Source organism: Apodemus sylvaticus, chromosome 7 (genome assembly GCF_947179515.1).
Source record: "Apodemus sylvaticus chromosome 7, mApoSyl1.1, whole genome shotgun sequence".
NCBI lineage: Eukaryota > Metazoa > Chordata > Mammalia > Rodentia > Muridae > Apodemus > Apodemus sylvaticus.
The window spans coordinates 74,500,831-74,518,397 of record NC_067478.1 but is presented as its reverse complement, the minus strand read 5'-3'; the positions used below and the strand labels follow the sequence as shown (position 1 = coordinate 74,518,397).

The window sequence follows — 17,567 nt, the reverse complement described above, 5'->3', positions numbered from 1 at the left end:
GAAAATGGAGTTTCCAAAACCACTCTAAACTGGTATTAAAGCCTGTGGTCAAATGCCTTAGACTAGATCAAAGTCCTACAGAGCCTGAATCTAGTACAGGGCAACCAACTGCAAGATGCGAGGGTGGGTACCTCATCCAGTTTCACGGACAAGCTCAGGAGGGCTTGTGTAGTCATACCCTACCAGGCCAACACTACTGTTTGAGAAATTGTTTCTTAAGTTGATGGTATAGGTACCGGCTTAGACCTGTTGGGGGTCTGTGCCCCCCTCAGCTCCTCTTCCACAGCTTTCCTGGCTCCCAGCTCTGCATTTCTCCCTAGCCCCTCTCAGGGAGGAGCCAGGCTCAGCCTCTTTCCAGCACTAGTCTGATGACCTCAGCAGGCCTGGACTCTGGAGGCTTCCTGGAGGTCTCTCTGTGAGCTAGTGATTCTTAGTCTGCGCTCACAGCCTCACCTGAGGGAGCTATGTTAAATCATAAGGGGACCCTCTTTAGGAGCTCATGCTGGGTGTCTCGCCCACAGCCCAAGTCTGCCCTAGGGAAGATTTCTACAGCCAAGTGAGAACTACAAGTTCCAGCTTGCTTCTTCTTGGCCTAAGAGACTTCTCCAGCAGAGATGAGAGAACGCATCTACTATAGTCTCTCCGGAGACCCAGGTTCTCTAGTTCTAGAAGGTTGAGCACCTGACCCTCAGGAACAGATGAGTGGCTATGGCCCAAGGCGCATTTCCAGAGATAAAATTAAGCCGCAGAGGGGCCCAATCTCCACATCTGTCCCTTTAGGTAAGACCCTGTCCAGAGGAAAAGCCATGGTAGACAATGGGCTGGCCAGAAGTATGATGAAAAGTGCTATTACCCACCTAACTTCCTCCCTTGTCCTGGTCCTGTCTTCTCCCCTCTGTGTGTGTGTGTGTGTGTGTGTACATGCATGTTGCATGTTCATATGGACTGTAGGAATAAGATTGCTGGGTCAGGGGTAAAGTATCCTTCCTACACTAGAGTAGATGTCCCACCTATAGTCACATTCCCACTGCTCCTTCCCACCAAACCTTCAGGATCTTTTCCAGCTGCTTCTGTGTGTCAACCACAATGACATTGGCTCGGCAGTCATGGGCGATGTACTGGCAGGCCTCTGGGGAGCTGGTGGTATAGATGCCAGTGACAATGCCCCTATATGTCCAAGAAAATTCATATCAGGGACAGAGGAACCACCCCACCTCCACAGCCTCCATCCCCAGGGAACTCCAGAGGTCTTAAGGTAGGGCCCTCAGTCATCTCAGCAGCCAGGGGTGGGGAAAAGCAGGACAGGAAGGCCCAAGGGGGGATATGGGCTGTTGGGGAGAGGCAGAGGGCTCTCTAAGGAGATAGTAACCCTCTCTGTATTTTCTGCCCATCTCCAACCCCTGCTTAGCCACTCACCCTGCAAACACTGTGCCCACTGCAGAGAAGAACCATTCTGGAGAGTTGAAGCCGAGGATTGCCACACTGTGGGCACGCTCCAGACCGAGCTCCAGGCCAAAGGCAGATAGGCAGGTCAGCTACATAGAAGGGTAGACGGGGCTTCCCCCCTTACCCCCCACCTCCCCCCTTACCCTCTCACCTCCCTCCTTACCCCCTCACCTCCCTCCTTACTCCCCCACCTCTGTCTGGCTCTCCATAGACTGCAGAGACCCTACCATGTCCATCTCAGGTTCCACCAGCTAGAGAACATCCTGGGGAATCAGTTCCTGGCAGCCCTGTTGACCCTTTCTATGGTTTTCTAGGGAGTCCTATCTATTAGGTTTCCCAGCCCTGCTTAAAGGTAGCCTGTGATAAAGGCTTCATAAATGTAAACTTAGCACAGGGCCCAGAATAACTCTAGCCCATCTGGTGGTGTCAGGCTTTACGATGGCGGTTTCTGGGGACCTTGCCTGTTGGAGAGTTGGGGAGGAGTCCTCTGAGAGCTCAAATTAGAAAGCAGATGGGGTGGGGGAATGGTGTCCAGTGATGGGCTCCTACCTTCAAGAAGCCTTTGGCTACTTTGCGTGCAATCAGGTAGTACTGGTGGTAAGAGATGCGCTCCCACTTGTCCTTGCGCTTGAAGCCCAGAGCACTGAGGTTCCCATACTTATCCAGGGCCTCGTAGAACATCTGGTGTACGGTGTAGGGAAGCTGTGTACAGAAAGGTTCCAGGCGCAGGCGCACTTTCCCATCGGCCCGAGTTGTCCACAGAGCTTCCTCTGTAAGGGGAAAGATGGCCACATCTTGTCAAGCCTACCTGGGCTGTCTTCAGGGGGTCCAGTTCTGACCTGGGCAGAGCTTCCACACCTGCCGCCGCTGCTGCTGCCACCGCCCCGCCGCCACTGCCGCCTCCAGGACAGAATCTTGAGAGCCAGAGCAAATCAGCCCCGGGGTGGGCGGGAAGGCTACTTGGCCTCAGAAGATGAGCAAAGCTCAGGGATACAGCGGGGAAGGGAAGAGGAAGCGGAAACAGGCCCTTTTCTGCTTTTTCATCTACTCAGAGCTTGCTTGCCAAGGACGGGGGGCTGGCAGAAGCAAAACTCGCATCAGCTCAGAAGAATAAAATTATCTCTGGGCTCAGCGCTTTCCAGGCTCTGTCCAGTTGGGCAGAGAGTCAAGGCTCTGGAGGGGACTGAAAAGCAACAGGCCTGAGATCCCTAGTCAGCTGAGCCTGCGTGCAGAGCACTGAGAGCCAAGGTGTCCAACTATGGCACGGCCTTCTCTTTCCATCTTCAGGGTGTGCACTGAGATAGGCTTATGTCACAGACAAGCAGCCAGGGCCCAGACAGCTTCACTCACCCCCTCCATGTCAGTCACACAGCAGGGATGAGGCAGAGTCGGGACTTGAACTCATACTCACCTGATGTTTTATCCCACAGTTTGGGACACAGTGTGTGGTGGGCAGAAACAGCCAGAGGGCTCTTGGCTGAACTACTTAACATGTGAGTTGAGGCAAATACCACAGCCTGAATCTATTTCCTCAGGGAAGGTGCAGCATTTGTCGTTGAGTATGGGGATTGGAAGGAATGTATATGTGAGGGAGACTCAGGTTCTCAATAAATGCACCCTCTCCTCCATTTTCCTGTTTGTACAGGAAGTTTGCTTGGATGCTCTGAACTCTTATAGACCTTTTTGGCTTGTTTGTTTGTTTGTTTTCAGGGTCTTTAAAGGCCAACCTCAAATTTACAATCTTCCTGCCTCTGCCTTTCAAGTACTGGAATTATAGGTATGAGCCACCGTATCTGGCTGGGCCATTCCCCGGGTCCAAGGTGATCATTCTAAAAAAGTGAGCACGAGTTGGTAGAGAGTGAGCTGTCCAGGACCCCTGAGGCTTCACGGCTGCCTGCTTCCCAGACACCCTCCATCACACACACCCCTCCCCCTCCCCCGGAAGCCAACTCCTTCATGCTGCTTGCCCCAGGCGGGCATCGACAGGGTATCTTGCTTCTGATCCTATATGAATTAGACAAACAGACCAGGTGCCCTTCTTAGATACATTCTTAGACTGCGAATAGATTTTGAAGTTGGTAGAAAGAGGGAAAAGCTCCTGGCTCTGAGGCAGAGGAGCAGGTCCAGGCCCAGTCAAAAGGAAGCATGAGGCCAGAGACATGACTGCCTGGGAGAAAACAGACTAGGCCAGGGGCGGGCACCAGAGAGAAGGCCTTCCTATGGGTCTGTATTGAGTCCTATCCTGCAGCCCCAGGTCAGCAGCCCCAGACTCCAACCCTCCCTCTGCAAATTCCATCCACTAACCAGAAAGCTAAGGGAGGGACTGCAGAGTCAGGGTAACTTGAGTTCCAAACCTTGACCCCGTTACTCCCTGATGTGACCCTAAGAAGTTATCTTCCTCTTGGATGTACCGCAATCATGGAAGGTAGGAGGGGTTAGTGAGGACAGAGAGGCTCGGGCAGAGCTGGTGGGAATGGAGACAGGTACAGCCCGACTGAGAGGCAGGTTATCAGTTTCTCGGAGAGTCGCTACAGGACCTGGCACTGTGGCACCTAGGTATCCACATGAGACACACAGAAACCTGTGTCCCCACAAACACCTGTATGTGGATGCTTGTAACAATATTATCTATCAGCACAAGAGGGGAAAGAACTCAGACATCCACAGACAGGTGACTAAAGGCTCGATGGCTCAATGTAAGTGAGCTATATACAACGGGATCCACTTCCACCGTGAGAAGGAGTGAAGTACCGATTCTGATTTGGACATGGAGACAGTGCAAACCATGCTCAGTGAAAGAAGGCAGATGTAAAGGACCATGCGTCTTGTGACTTCAGTTATAAGAAGCATCCAAAAAAAGAATGGTTGGTTGTCTACAGTAGGCGTGGGTTGTCCATAAGAGGAGCAGAAGAAATCTTTTGGGGTTGATGAAACATTCTAACAGTGGATTGTAGTGATGACTGCACAGCTCTGAAATCTTCTAAACACCATCAGATTGGGCCTGGCAAGATGCTCGGTAGATAAAGACACTTGCCTGGTGATCTGAGTTCAATCCCTGTGACCTACACAGTGAAGCAAAGAATTGACTTCTGCAAGCTGCCCTTCACCCATACAACACGGTACCTCCTCATGTTCCACATACATACACACAATAAATAAGCAAACTTAGGGGCTGGAGAGATGGCTCAGAGGTTAAGAGCCCTGGTTACTCTTCCAGAGGTCCTGAGTTCAATTCCCAGCAACCACTTGGTGGCTTACAACCATCTGTAATGAGATTTGGTGCCCTCTTCTGGCAGGCAGGTATATAGGCAAGCAGAACACTATAAATAATTTTTTAAAATGGTAAAATAAATAAGTAAAGTTAAAAAAATCTTTGAGTTGCATACTTAGAATGGGTGAATTAAATAGTCTATAAACTATACCTTAGTGAAGTATTATTTTTGCCTCTAAAATAGTGAGGAAAATGACTGAGAGGAGAGCTGGGGATGTACCAAGTGGGTAGAGTGCTTATCTAACATGCACAAAGCCCTGGATTCAGTATCCAGCACTAGATAAAGTAAACATGGTAGTACATGCTTATAAAACCAATGCTTAAGAAGTGGAGATAGCAGGATCAGAAGTCCAAGCTCATCCTGAGTCACATAGCGAGTTTGAAGGCAACTCATGGGCTGTATGAGACTCTGTCTCAAAAAAAAAAAAATGAAGGACAATGATGATGATGATGACGATGAGGAAGAGGAGGAGGCGGAGGAGGAGGAGGAGGAGGTTGACCTTCCAAACTGAACAAGGACCAAGAAGCAGTGTGCTTTGTGTGTGAGGAGCTGGGCACCTAGTTGCTGTCTTACTGTCTTCTCCCCTCCCTAGGTGACAGACTCTTTTGACTGCTTAGACCAGAAAAAGTGGTTTCTGGTTTAAGACCTCCTATGGTCTCTCCAGAAGCTCACAGCCCAGTGCACCTGTTCTGCTAGCTGTCAAGATGGGTCGAGGTAAGCCTCAGCCTTGTGATCCATCACTAGATCCTCCCTCAAGCCAAGTATTTTCTTTCTTCTTTTTCTCCATGGACTGGAGATCAAAGCCAGGACCTTGTCTGTGCGAGGGCAGGTGCTGTGCTGCTCCACTGCATCTCCAGCCCTGACTGGAGGCTTCCTGCTAAGCAGTTCTAATCTCTTGTTTTGATAACAACAGTGGAATACTTCCCGAAAGAAATGTGCAATGGGTCAGAAGCCTGAGCTGGAAGCGTGGGTGGTCTCCTTACCTAAACAGAGCAGAAAGGACTTGGTTTTTATTTGGCTGTTGTCACAGTTGCATTGTTTTCAGTTTTGTGTGCTGCTGGGGCTACACCCTGCATCGTAGCCTACCTACACTGAGCCACAAACACAGCTCAGCAGTGACGGTGTTTATTCAAAAGGAAGCATGGCAGGAGAGGGGAAGACCCATGCTGTCTGAGAAATGAAGAACCAGGGAGGGAAGATTCAAAATGCCCACGAAACTTCTGTGGCTCGTGTGTCAGCATCATAATCAATAATGCATAATAATACATAATGAATGAATGAGCGCTCAGGGACTTGCCGTGGAACCTACAGTGCAATCATCACTTCCACAAAGGAAGAAACCCTCGGTTTCTCTGCCTTTCATGGAGGCCATGAACAGGGTGATATGTTCCTAGTCTGAGAAAGGCTACAGAGTCTGAGAGAGGACAGTAACTAATGACATGTCTGTTTGACAATGGCTGAGCTGACTCTACTCTCAGCACAAAATATTTAGTCTGTGATATAGTGCACATGTTAACAGTCTCAATTTAGCCATTCCACACTGTATACATGTTTTAAAACAGTCCATCACAAGTACATGGTTTTTAATTTGTCAATTAAAAATATTTAATGGTGAAATCTATAAGGCAAGGACAATAAATGTGCCCCCGAGGCCTCTGTTAGACAGGTAACAGGCGTCAGGGGCTGCAGCTGAGGAAATGGAAGGGTGTGATGGACAGAAGCAAGCGGGCATTGCTACTCAGCGGTGGGACCAGGTACCCAGTAGGGGTGCTGTGGTAGATTGAATGAGAATGTGCCCTCAGGCCCAAGAGGTGAATACTTGGTCCCCAGTGCGTGGAACTGTGTGGGAAGGATTAGGAGGTGTGGCCTTGTTGGAGGAGTTGTGTCACTGGGGTTGTTTGGAGATTTCAAAAAACCTCATGGTCCTAGTTGGCTCCCTTTCTTCCTCATGCTTGCAGATTGAGACATGAGATCTCAGCTGCTGGTTCAGCACCATGCCTGCCTGCCTCCTGCCTCCTGCCTCCTGCCTCCTGCCTCCTGCCTCCTGCCTCCTGCCTCCTGCCTCCTGCCTCCTGCCTCCTGCCTCCTGCCTCTGCCTCACTTCATGCTGTCATGATGTTCCTGGACTCTAACTCCGTGGAACCATGAGCCCCCAATTAAATACTGTCTTTTATAAGTTACTTTTGTCATGGTGTCTTATCTTAGAAATAAAAGCAACTAAGACAAATGGAGACCAAGAATTATCAGAAGTCCAAATATATGTGTATATTCAAACTTATTATATATAATAAATTATATAATAAAATATATAGTTTGTAATTTTAAATATTTATTTATTTTATGTGTATGAGTATACTATTTTCATGCTCACCAGAAGAGGGCATCAGATCCCATTACAGATGGTTGTGAACCCCCATGTGGTTGCTGGGAATTGAACTCAGGACCTCTGGAAGAGCAGTCAGTGCTCTTAACTACTGAGCCATCTCTCCAGCCCCAAACTTGTATTTTTTGAACAATTGAATATTTTAAATGATATGGATCAGCTCAAACATAGCCATTAACTAAACCATCTATCGCAATTTCTCTACAGGACAGATTTCTAGAGGTAGGATTACTGGGTCAGATATATATATATATATATATATATATATATATATATATATATATATTTTTTTTTTTTTTTAAAGTGCCTTTAAAATTTTGTGTTGGTGCTAAGGAATTTGATGCTTTAGATTGAACCCAAGCACATTCTAAGAATGTGTTTCTGCTCCTGAGCTCCAGCCACAGCCATGTTTACATTTTTGATGCATGTTTTTGGATAGAGTTCGTCATCTATTTTTTCCCTGTCTTATCCCTGCTGTAGCTCTGAGAGCCTATGCGTTTCCTCTCGCGTGCTTGGCTTACCCGCTGCTCGAAAGGAGTAAAATAAAGATGGGAAGGGAGGAGGTTGGCTGGGCTGCAACTCAGCTCTCCCTTAGTTTAGCTGCTTGAATCAGGCCAGAGAACCTCCCCTCCTGAGGCCCGGCCACCCTTCTCCCAGGAGAGGCCCCCATTGTCACGTGAGTGGGTTGCTGACCTGGAGGCCCACAGTGGTCTTCACCTAGCTAAAGCTGTAGGTTGCGGGAGGCTGAGTGCAGCAGGGCTGGTTGACAGAGCTGGGCTTCAGAGCCACACTGCCTGACGCTCATGCTGTCCCCACCTGGTGTGCTGTCCCTCACAGTGGGCTTCGTTAGAAACCTGGTTCCCGTATCTCCTCTGGGGAGGGACAGTGACTCTTGCCCAAATCCTATCTTTGTGACCTTGGACTTGTAGCTGTAATCTGTCCTCATTCCTCAGGCTTCCAAAGTATCCTTTCTAAATCCAAATCAGGTCTGCTCGTGGACTTTCCTTCGCGTGTGCGCATTGGACAGTGTTCTGGCTGCTCCTTTGTTCTCCGCTGCCGGGCTTTTTCTCACCCAGCCCTCAGCTGTCCCAGCTTCACCAACTCCTTATCTCCTGAGATATTCCCAGCCCCATTTGCCTCCTCTCTCTGTCCCTTCGCAAGTGTTGTGACTCTAGCTGGAAGACCTCTCGCTCTGCGACAAGGACATATTCTATGTTGCTTTAAGGTCCATATGCTGCCCCTGACTGAAGAGTCCCGCGCCCAAGCTAACTGGGCAGTAAGCCATAGCTGCGACTGCCTGACGTGCGTGGCGAGGTGTTAATCTGCACGGAGCTCTTGACTGGTCACCTTTTAGCCACTTGCTAGAGCTCTCTGCACTCACGAATGACAGACACACACATGTCAGCTTAATTTTTAATATGCCTAACTGGCTTAATGGCCGGGCACTTCTAAATCTCCCCATGGCTCGCACACACTCCCCTCTGGTATGCCTGAGTTAACATTTTCTAAAACTATTTTTTGTCTCTAGTTCCCCAGACCCAAGCAGGGGAGTGGCCCGCAGGGCCTCTTTCCTGGATTCTTACATGGCCGCAGGTCTTAAATTCTGATCTCTCTGCTCCTGGTCATGGCTTCCTGTCCTTCTTTCCCCTCAGTCCCCTGCCATTTAAAAGTCCCCCCTCTGTTTCCCTCCAACTCAAGAAAGAACTGGCACACAGAATGGCTGGGCAGGGACCATCAGCGTCTGGAAGTGCAGCTTTTGGGAACCAAATTAAGACATTAGAACTAATTCCCAACAACCGCCTCTCCTAAGCATACAGGTGGCCACTCGTCTGGGTCCTGGGAATCAGCAGCCTGGTGCAGAGTGGAGGCCTTTAAGTATTTACAGAAGAGCACGTTGGCCTCCTTCTCATCCTAGTAGAGGGCTGGGCTGAGTGACTGTGGCAGAGGCCTAAGGCTTTATCTTTGTACTTCACCTGGGCCCCGGGGAAGAGTGCAGGCCAGGGCACGGTGCTATCCAAATGTAGGGCAGAGGGAAGTCCCAAAGACCCACAGGTAGGACATAACAAACCAAGCCCCTGTAGTTTGGAGCCTGGTTGGATTTATGTTGGCCAGTGTCCCCTGGCTTGAGTCTACCGCATGTCTCTGGCCCCTGGGCTTCTGGCACCAGCCGAAAAGCCTGCCCTTGGATTTTGGAACTGAAGAAATGGAAAACAGAGGTCTGGGGATATTTGCTGCTCCCAAGCCTGTGCTGACACTGCACCCTCCAGCTTACGGCCAAGGGGATGTGTCTAGACAACAAGTTAAAAGGGCTGAGCCTGGTTTTAGCTATTGGTGTGGCATGCTAAATGCAAGCCAGAGTCAGAAGGATTCCTGCCCACAGGTGCTGGGCCTTGGACAGTTGTCCTGCCCCCTTGGCCACCTGAGTGAGCAGAGAGCGCCACACTTGGTCGCACGCCCACGTGTCACCCTGCAGGCAAGCATTCAGTCGGACTCTTCCATGTAGGTGATGAGTAACAGGATCTGAGCTCTTCTGCTCTTTCCCTCCCTCCCAGAGGTTCCTGACTGGATCAGGATGGACGGACTAAGATGGAGACAAGCAAGGTGAGATCAGGCACGCGTGCTGAGAAGCCGAGGTATGAGAAGCCACTTCAGAGCGGGAAATGGGAAGAAATGAGGAGTGGACTGGAGTAGCAGAGGAGAGCTAGAACCTCCCTCCCGAACTGGAGCGCACAGAAGTCCATCCCTCCTCCTTTCCTCCTAGCCTCTTTTTATACTTTTATTCTTTCCTTGTCCTCAGGATAAATAGGACTCCATCCCCCAGAGCCATCTTGCCCACCTGCTGCCCTTGCTCCCGACTCCCCTAGAAGAATCCAAAGCAGCAAGATCCTAGCCAAGCAAAGCCCGCCAGACTCCATTGTTCAGAAGGATACAATGCGACACGAACTGACAATTTTACCAAAGGTGGCTGGCAGTGCTGTCTCACAGAATGAGTGAAGAGTGCTGGAGTCAGCAATGATGCTGTTAAGAGGCTGCACACGTGAAACAACAGGACAAATACAGCAAGCCTGTGGAGATGGGCTTCCTTGTGTACTGCTAGAAACAGCCCCACGGTCCGATAGGGACACTGTGTGTGGGGTAGGGCGGGGCTGCGGAGTCATGTGGCTTTCCTGAGCTTATTAACAAGCAATCTATCCCATCTGTGTGCACTGCATTCAGGAGAGCTTGTCTCTAAACAGTAAAGTATATATCAACAGAGAAAGATACCCAATATTGAGTCTGTCTTCTACACACACATGTGCCCATATACACACCTGTATAAACACCACTCACACACAAATACATTCATACGCATTTTTTAAATTCACAGGGGGAGAGAGAGAGAAGAGGAGGAGGAGGAGAAGGAGGAGGAGGAGGAGGAGGAGGAAATTGAATCCCAGAAGACATATAAATGAACCAGTCATAGGAAGTAAAAGGAAAGGAACACCATCCCACTAGTCCTGTGTTTGTCTTGGGTCCTGTAGGGAGGAAGACTAGCCAGTGACTAGAGGGGTAGGTCTGAGTCCACAGGCTAGTGTAGGCTGCTCAGAGCTATGCCCTATTTGGGGTGGTCTGCTAGAGACTGGAAAAACTTAGGAAATCAGGTGGGACCGCCAAAACCCCTCAAAAATCACCAGGGGCACAAACATTGGCTCTTTGCTATGCCTAAGGATAGTGCTGGAATACTAGCCATGATTTTACAGCCAGATGAAATTTTTATCACCAAGCCAGGCAGCCAGGATCCCCGCTGGAGAAGACTCTGAACAGCAACTAATGTGGCTCAATCTGACATGCGAACAGAACCAAGCTGGCAAAAGGCCTGTGCTAGAAGGGCCCAGCTGGGTACTGCCTGCCCCAGAGCCAGGCTGCTGGACATGTGCAGAGGGCTTGTCCCATCCCACACTCACTGTCTGGTCTTCCCCTTTTGTCTATTACTTTCATGTTGCCTCTCAGCTTGGCATGACCCTGGCAGGGCGTTTATCAATCCACCCATTGTGCTAAAGGGTGCTGGGCGGGCAGGGAGGTGTGTGCTCTGGACTCTTGGAACAAAGGCTTCTAAACTGCAGACTGGGGAAGAGAAAAACACCAGCACAGGGGTGGAAGGTGAGGGATGGGGGACAGGGGTGAGGAATAGGGGTGTTTCCTGAAGTCTGTGGGAATAGCCCACCTCAGAAGCCAAGTCTATTTGGGGGGATGGGATGACACGCTCTGGGCCTGAGGACACCAGGCTCTCAGACCAGTGACAGAGTTCTTTCCTCCAAGACCACATGAATGATCTCTGAGCTGCCTCACAGCCTGACACACCACTTCCCCAATGATCTGTGGAGAAGCATCTCCAGGGGTCTTCTCACACAGGGATCCCATGATGAGGGTCTCTAGGTGACCTATGGGCCCCACTGGGGGGGCAGTCTTAGAGATATAGAAGGTGCAGACATCATACTGGCCTCAGGACATGAAGGGTAAGGACCGGCATGTAGATCAGAGTGGTCTGTCCAGACCTTGGTGCTGTGGCATGGATTATTCTACTAAAAGTTCAATGATTTTGTTTCTCTGTGCTTAGGAGAGGCCCTGAAGCTGGCAGTCCCCTGCTAGACTTCCCAGTGATAGGTGTAGATGTCTGCCATTACTGAGCCTTGGTTTCCCTGTCTAAATAATAACAAAGAAGAACAGGTAACAGCTATGAGCTCCTCCCAGTTATTAGGCTCTAGGGTTTTAGCCAGCTTGAAAGAACATAAGGGAGTCTGGGCTGAGACCACCTGCTGCAGAGGAATGAAGTCTGGGATTCTCCTACCTGCCTTGAAAAGAAAGTCCCCAGGAGAGGGCAAGGGCTCAGGACACAAAGCACTGTCTGAATGAATAATGTCTAGGGGAAGCCAAGTCCCTTGATCCCTGGAAAAGTCTTTCCAAGGACCCTTGAGACATGTCTTCAGTTGACAGAGATGGATTATCCCCTGGCTCCATTTCATAGATGCACCATTTCTCCAAGACCCCCCCCCCCAGCACTTCCCACTTTCCCCCAAACCTGTTCCCGAAAAGGCTAAGGTGACAGCTGGCCCCTCTTCCTGCTCTCCAGCTTCAGGCTAGGAGCTTCTTGAGATAAGGATCGAAACCTGTTCCCCTCTACTTCTCCAGTTTGGCTCTCCAGCCTATACCCTGACATGTGCTCCTGGGATAAGAGTAAGGGACTAGAAAATGGTTTAAAATTCAGAGGTCCTCCCTGGCCTAGGGACCAAACTGGATGGCATGCCTCTAGTTCCCAAGCCTCAGCTTGTAACCCCTCAGGAGGACCAGCAATTTCCTGAGGGGAGGGGGGGTGGAGAGCTATCCCAGGCAGCACCTCTATCTGCTGTGACCCTGGCAGCTGCTCTCCCTGAGTCTCCCGCCTTCTTCAGCTAGGGTTCATGTTCAACCTAGAAAGGGCTAGGAAAAAAAATGTGTCTCAGGCCCTGGCACAAGGCTGCCTTTGTGTGGAGGTCAGATTCCAGCATCTGGCCTGGCACCACGGCTGCCTGGGAGTCCAGCCTAGGGATTGGAATGTAGGACCCTCGAATCTTGGGAACTCAAGGAGACCAAAAAGCTTCTGAGGGAGCGGCACTGAACCCTGACTCCAGCAGGCAAGAATCCAGGAGCTCTGTAGCAGCCAGGTGGTGAGGAGGATGGGGCTGGCCCGACTCCTGAGGTGCAGCAGAGTCTATCTAGGACCTAAAGAGGCAGAATGGACCCTTAGCAGCTCTCCCTCTAGTAAGGTGTTTGGCTCAGAGAAAATCGCTTCTGGTTGTGGAAACCTACATCTTTCATGCCAACACTAAGGAGACTGAGGCAGTTCAAGACAGCAAGTTCAAGGACTGCTGCACTACAGAGTGAGATGCAAGACAGACAGACAAATACACAGAGAAAGAAACAGAGAGAAATAGAGAGAAGAAAACTTGGAAATCGCTAAGCCTGTCTGTAAGATTCCTTTTCTCCACTGGAAGTGACTAACACACCTTCTCCTCTGCTGCTCGGAAGAAGAAAATGAAAAAGAACTTCAACAGGGGCTCAGTAGCATGTGCTGCTGGACAGGATTTTCTGTCCGGCCTGATTCCCACACATGCCCCTCCCAGGCCTTTGGGACGTCCTGCTGCCTACCTGCTTCTAATCTTCTGAAAGCACTGTGCCACCAGCAGCCTCACAAGCCACCCTCCGAACCTGTGATCCCTCCCCTCTCCTTCCTTCCATGGCCACCATAGCCTAGTCTGTCCCTACCCCACCCCTAATCCCCATGAGCTTCCTCACCTAGGCAGACAAAGGATGCTAGGTCTAAACTCAGGGTCTAGTGTGCTGATGGTAGACACTCAATCCGGTTACATCCGGAGCTCTGGGCTGTTCCACTGACACCCTCCCCACCCAGGGACATGGCCTGCATGAGTGGAGCCTATAGGAGCTCAGTCATCCTCCGTTCTGGGTACCTGCTGACAGCCATGAGGATAAGCAGTCCATTCTCTCTCTCTCTCTCTCTCTCTCTCTCTCTCTCTCTCTCTCTCTGTGTGTGTGTGTGTGTGTGTGTGTGTGTGTGTGTGTGTGCCTGCCAACAGTCTAATGGAGCTAGAGGGTCTGAGGATCTAGGATGCCCACACTAACCCCAGCCTTCCTCTGTCCATGTTGACTCTCAGAGTCTATCTGTAGAGAGGCTGGGAATCCATAGAGGGCAGCAATGAAACTCATCGAGTTCAGCATCCCTAAAGTCCAGAACATAAGGTAGAGAATATAGACAGGGCCAGCTAGACAGGGCGGGCCTGTCCCTGACAGATTCCTGCAGTCCTGCTAAACTAGTCATGGTAGCTTTGTCCCTTCCTGTAAGCTCCTCCTACACTAACTTCAGTGTCCTCTCCTTATCCTGCCTGTCCCCAAATGCTCAGATGGCACTGTAGACAGGACCTTCCCTGGGATTCAATACCCAGCTTGTTCAGGACAGCTTTTTCCTGTGCCTGCAGCTACAGGGCTAAGGATGGTTGTGATTATAATTGAGCAACTGAGGCCCACAGGCTAGCTCCACTTCTGCCTCCCAAGGGAGCCAGATGCCCTCCTGAGCTCTCCCATATCAGCTCTCTTCCTTCTCTCTCAGCTGCAAAGAATGCCAATGCTACCACCCTCTTCCAGGAACTCTGAGCCCCAGGGCTTCCCTGGCTTAAGCCAATGGTTCTGGCACTTGTCCTTTAAGTGCCTCAGGAAGCAATTAGACTTCTGCACAAGCAGGCTGGGTTCATGCAGGGAGGGGGCACCGGAGGGAAGACAATGTGTCAGTGAGTCGCCTGGGCTCCCGGGAGCATGGCAGTGATGTCTCACAGGGCTCTGCCTTCTGCCTCCTCGGGATCCTAGCAAACCAATTCCCTGAAACCAAGGGACAGTCTGGCTCCTTCTCCTTTACCCCTGACAGGGGGATGTGTTAATGGAAGCAGGATTCCTACAGGACCCTCTCAGCCCTCGAGCTAGGCTCTTGCCAAGGCCACCAGAGGCAGCTTGTCAAATGGCAGCGGTAAGGCCACTCAGTGAAGAAACCTGAGAATGAAGTGCCAGAAGTCCTGGCCCAGGTCCTCTTTGTGTTATACTGCTTTGATTGTTTATTATTATTATTATCACGATTACTATTATCTTTTATCTTTATTTAGAGACACGGCTAGCTGGGAACTTGCTATCTATCCCTGGCTGGCATTAGACACGCAGCAATTATCGTGCCTTAGCCTCCTAAGTGTTGAGACTACAGGAATGAGCCTCAGTTTCCCTGCTGAGAGTGGGCACAGTGACTTCCCTCTAGCCTATGATAATACTTGTGACACAGCAGAGAAACCTGGGCCCTGTTGTTGTCTTTGAGCCACTCGGACTCAGCAGAAAACACAAGGAAAAAGGATGTTAGACAGAGGCCGTGGCCTCCTTGTGTTTCTCTGATCTCTGGATCTAACACTACTCTGTAGTGTTAGAGATTCAGAAATGGCTCTTTCTTCCCCACCTGGTCCTGTTTCGCACATTGCTACCCATACTCCCAAACTTGTTGACGCTTAAATCACGAGAAAAAATATAGGCATGCTCAAATGACAGGCCATACAACAAAATATACCCCCACTTCAAGCATGGCCACTTGATAGCAACTTGTCTTCAACCGCAATCAGCTCCTGCTCAGAGGCCCACAGGGTGGGGTGGCGGGATGATGGGATGGCGGGATGACTGATATGGCATCTGCCTACTCCACGAGGAGCCTACAGCTGGCAAAAATCTCTGCTAGAAATGCTGAGATTTGAAAAGTGACTCAGGCCAGGGACATTAGGTCTCAAGGACAGCACTGACAGTGGGAAGCTCGGAGCCTCTGAGCTGGGTGCTTATTGTTTGGTTTTTTGATTTTGAAATGCTGCTTTTGTTACCATATTATTCTGCATTCGATAAAAGTGAACAAATGTTGTAGTGATATCATTATCATCCAGATAAAGTTTCAGGGTGAACGATAACTGCCTTCCCTGAGGCACACTTATCTGAGGGGAAGGTCACTCGCGAGAACATGTGATGACCCAGCTTCCAAAACAAACTGTGCTAGCTCGCACACATCTGCCTGCCCCATGCCCCAGTTAACTAGGTCCAAACTCCCAAGGTGTTTTTTTATCTGGCTGGGTCCCTTTCTGTCCTTCCAAAGCCCAAGCATTCAGGCCCGCCTGCTAGGGCCAGTCCATTGTTGGCCCCCTTCCCCACCTTACTCAGGAAAGAATCAGCCTTGGTCTTCCATCATGCCTGGCCCCAATGGCAGCTGTGGCAGCCATGAGAGGAGAGTTAGATGGAGTCCCTGGAAGGTGGACATAGCAAGATTTCATGGACTCTTCCCCAGAGTTCTGCTCAGTGGCTCCCAGCAGCCCCCACAACCCCCTCCGGAAATACTCCAATCATGCAAACTCACCTGCCGCATCCCAAGAGGCAGCCCTTGCCTTTTCTGGAGCTGAGGGCTCAAGACCATGACTTGGAGACTCTTTGGAGAGTGTCTGCCCATCAATTAAGGAGCTGGTGGGGGAGGGGAGATGAGTAACATTGGTTAGAACATCCTGTGTTCTATCTCACTTCCTCTAGTGCCCCGCCCCTTACCCTCCGCGGGAGAACTCAAGTCCTGCTGTTCTCTTATTTGCTGTGTGTCTCTGTGCAAAGTTCATGTCTCCCTCTGAGTCAGGGTTGGGCTCTGGCTTTGAGAGACTCTGAACCTCCTTTCTGAGACACCACAGGCTTTAAGGGTGGGAGAAGCCTCCACCGTATCATTCTCCACACCTATTAGTCCCAGAACTTGCCTAGAGGCTCAGAGTAGAGCAGGGGACATTTCTAGAACTCTTGGAATCCTAAGAGGCTCCTTCTTACATGCAGTCTGTCTCCAGTGCTGACTGATTGCCCGTGGAGAGGACATGGTCAGGGAGGCCTGGGGCTCTGCCTGTCCTAGCTCCTTCTAGCCTCCCAGACTGGGTGGCTCAGAGTAAGGACCAGCCTCTGGATTTCTGTCATCATCTCAGCCTCACCATCCCTCAGCCCCTCAGCATGAGCCCTCTGCAGAGTTTACCTGGCTACACCCCACCTGCCTGGGTAGATATGCAGAGGGATTTCAATACACACCCTCAGAACTACACAGGGCTGCAAGACTGTACAACACCAGGGACACATCATCATCACAGCTATGTAAACAGAGCCTACGGAAGTGCGTAGTGGGTAACCTGTAGAGCTGGTCATAGATGCCCCCAGGGTATGACCCTGGCTCCCAAGAGTCCCATCTGTTTGTCAGGGTGGGGTTTGCCGCAGCCGTAGTACCCACTTCCCAGGAAGCCAGGCCAATTACCTGCTTCGTACATTCGGCCTTATTCCTTGCTGGTGCTTCAGGTTCAAACTAAGTTTTCGAACACACCCAGGCCCACCTGGCAGCAGTCTGCTTAAGAACCTGAGATATGTTTTAAAGCAAAAGGGAGTTATGAAGGGAGAGGGGTGGGAAGGGGAAGAAGGAGAGGATTAAGTTGATCCTTTCTATGTGCACACTGTGAGTAAGGCCTGGACCACAGGGTTGGAGCATCCCAACTGTTGCTATGACAACCTGGCGCAGAAGTGGAGGAGTGAATTGGCTCCTTCTTGTGCACACCTGCTCCACGGAGGATTAGAAAAGATGGGAAGGCCAAGGTTTCTGAGCCTATTGACTTGGGAGTATCTGTCACAACACAGTGGTTCTCTGAGACTGCTGGGTAGAAGCTACCCCACTTGAGGATAAAGACTGTAATGTTACCAAACAAGTCCATGAGCTCCCATGGAGAGCTGTATCCTCTCAAGATGGGACCTGGACAACAGAGCCAAACCCTGTGCACAGAGATGATCCATCTTTGAAAGCACAGACTAGAGAACCACCACAGAATTATATGTAATCTCCCAGTATCTTAACAACCTCT

The 17,567-nt window shown here is 50.4% G+C and overlaps 1 protein-coding gene across 1 annotated transcript in view; it reads right to left on the bottom strand.

The window, feature by feature from the left end:
- Positions 1-17,567, bottom strand: part of Acsbg1 (acyl-CoA synthetase bubblegum family member 1) — a 56,245-nt gene that overhangs the window by 20,404 nt on the left and 18,274 nt on the right. The window contains exons 2-5 of the mRNA XM_052188317.1: positions 16,058-16,158; positions 1,996-2,216; positions 1,417-1,505; positions 1,047-1,167 (exon numbers count right to left, since the gene is read on the bottom strand). Coding sequence (XP_052044277.1) covers positions 1,047-1,167; positions 1,417-1,505; positions 1,996-2,216; positions 16,058-16,158 — 532 coding nt within the window. The remainder of the gene's footprint in view (positions 1-1,046; positions 1,168-1,416; positions 1,506-1,995; positions 2,217-16,057; positions 16,159-17,567) is intronic.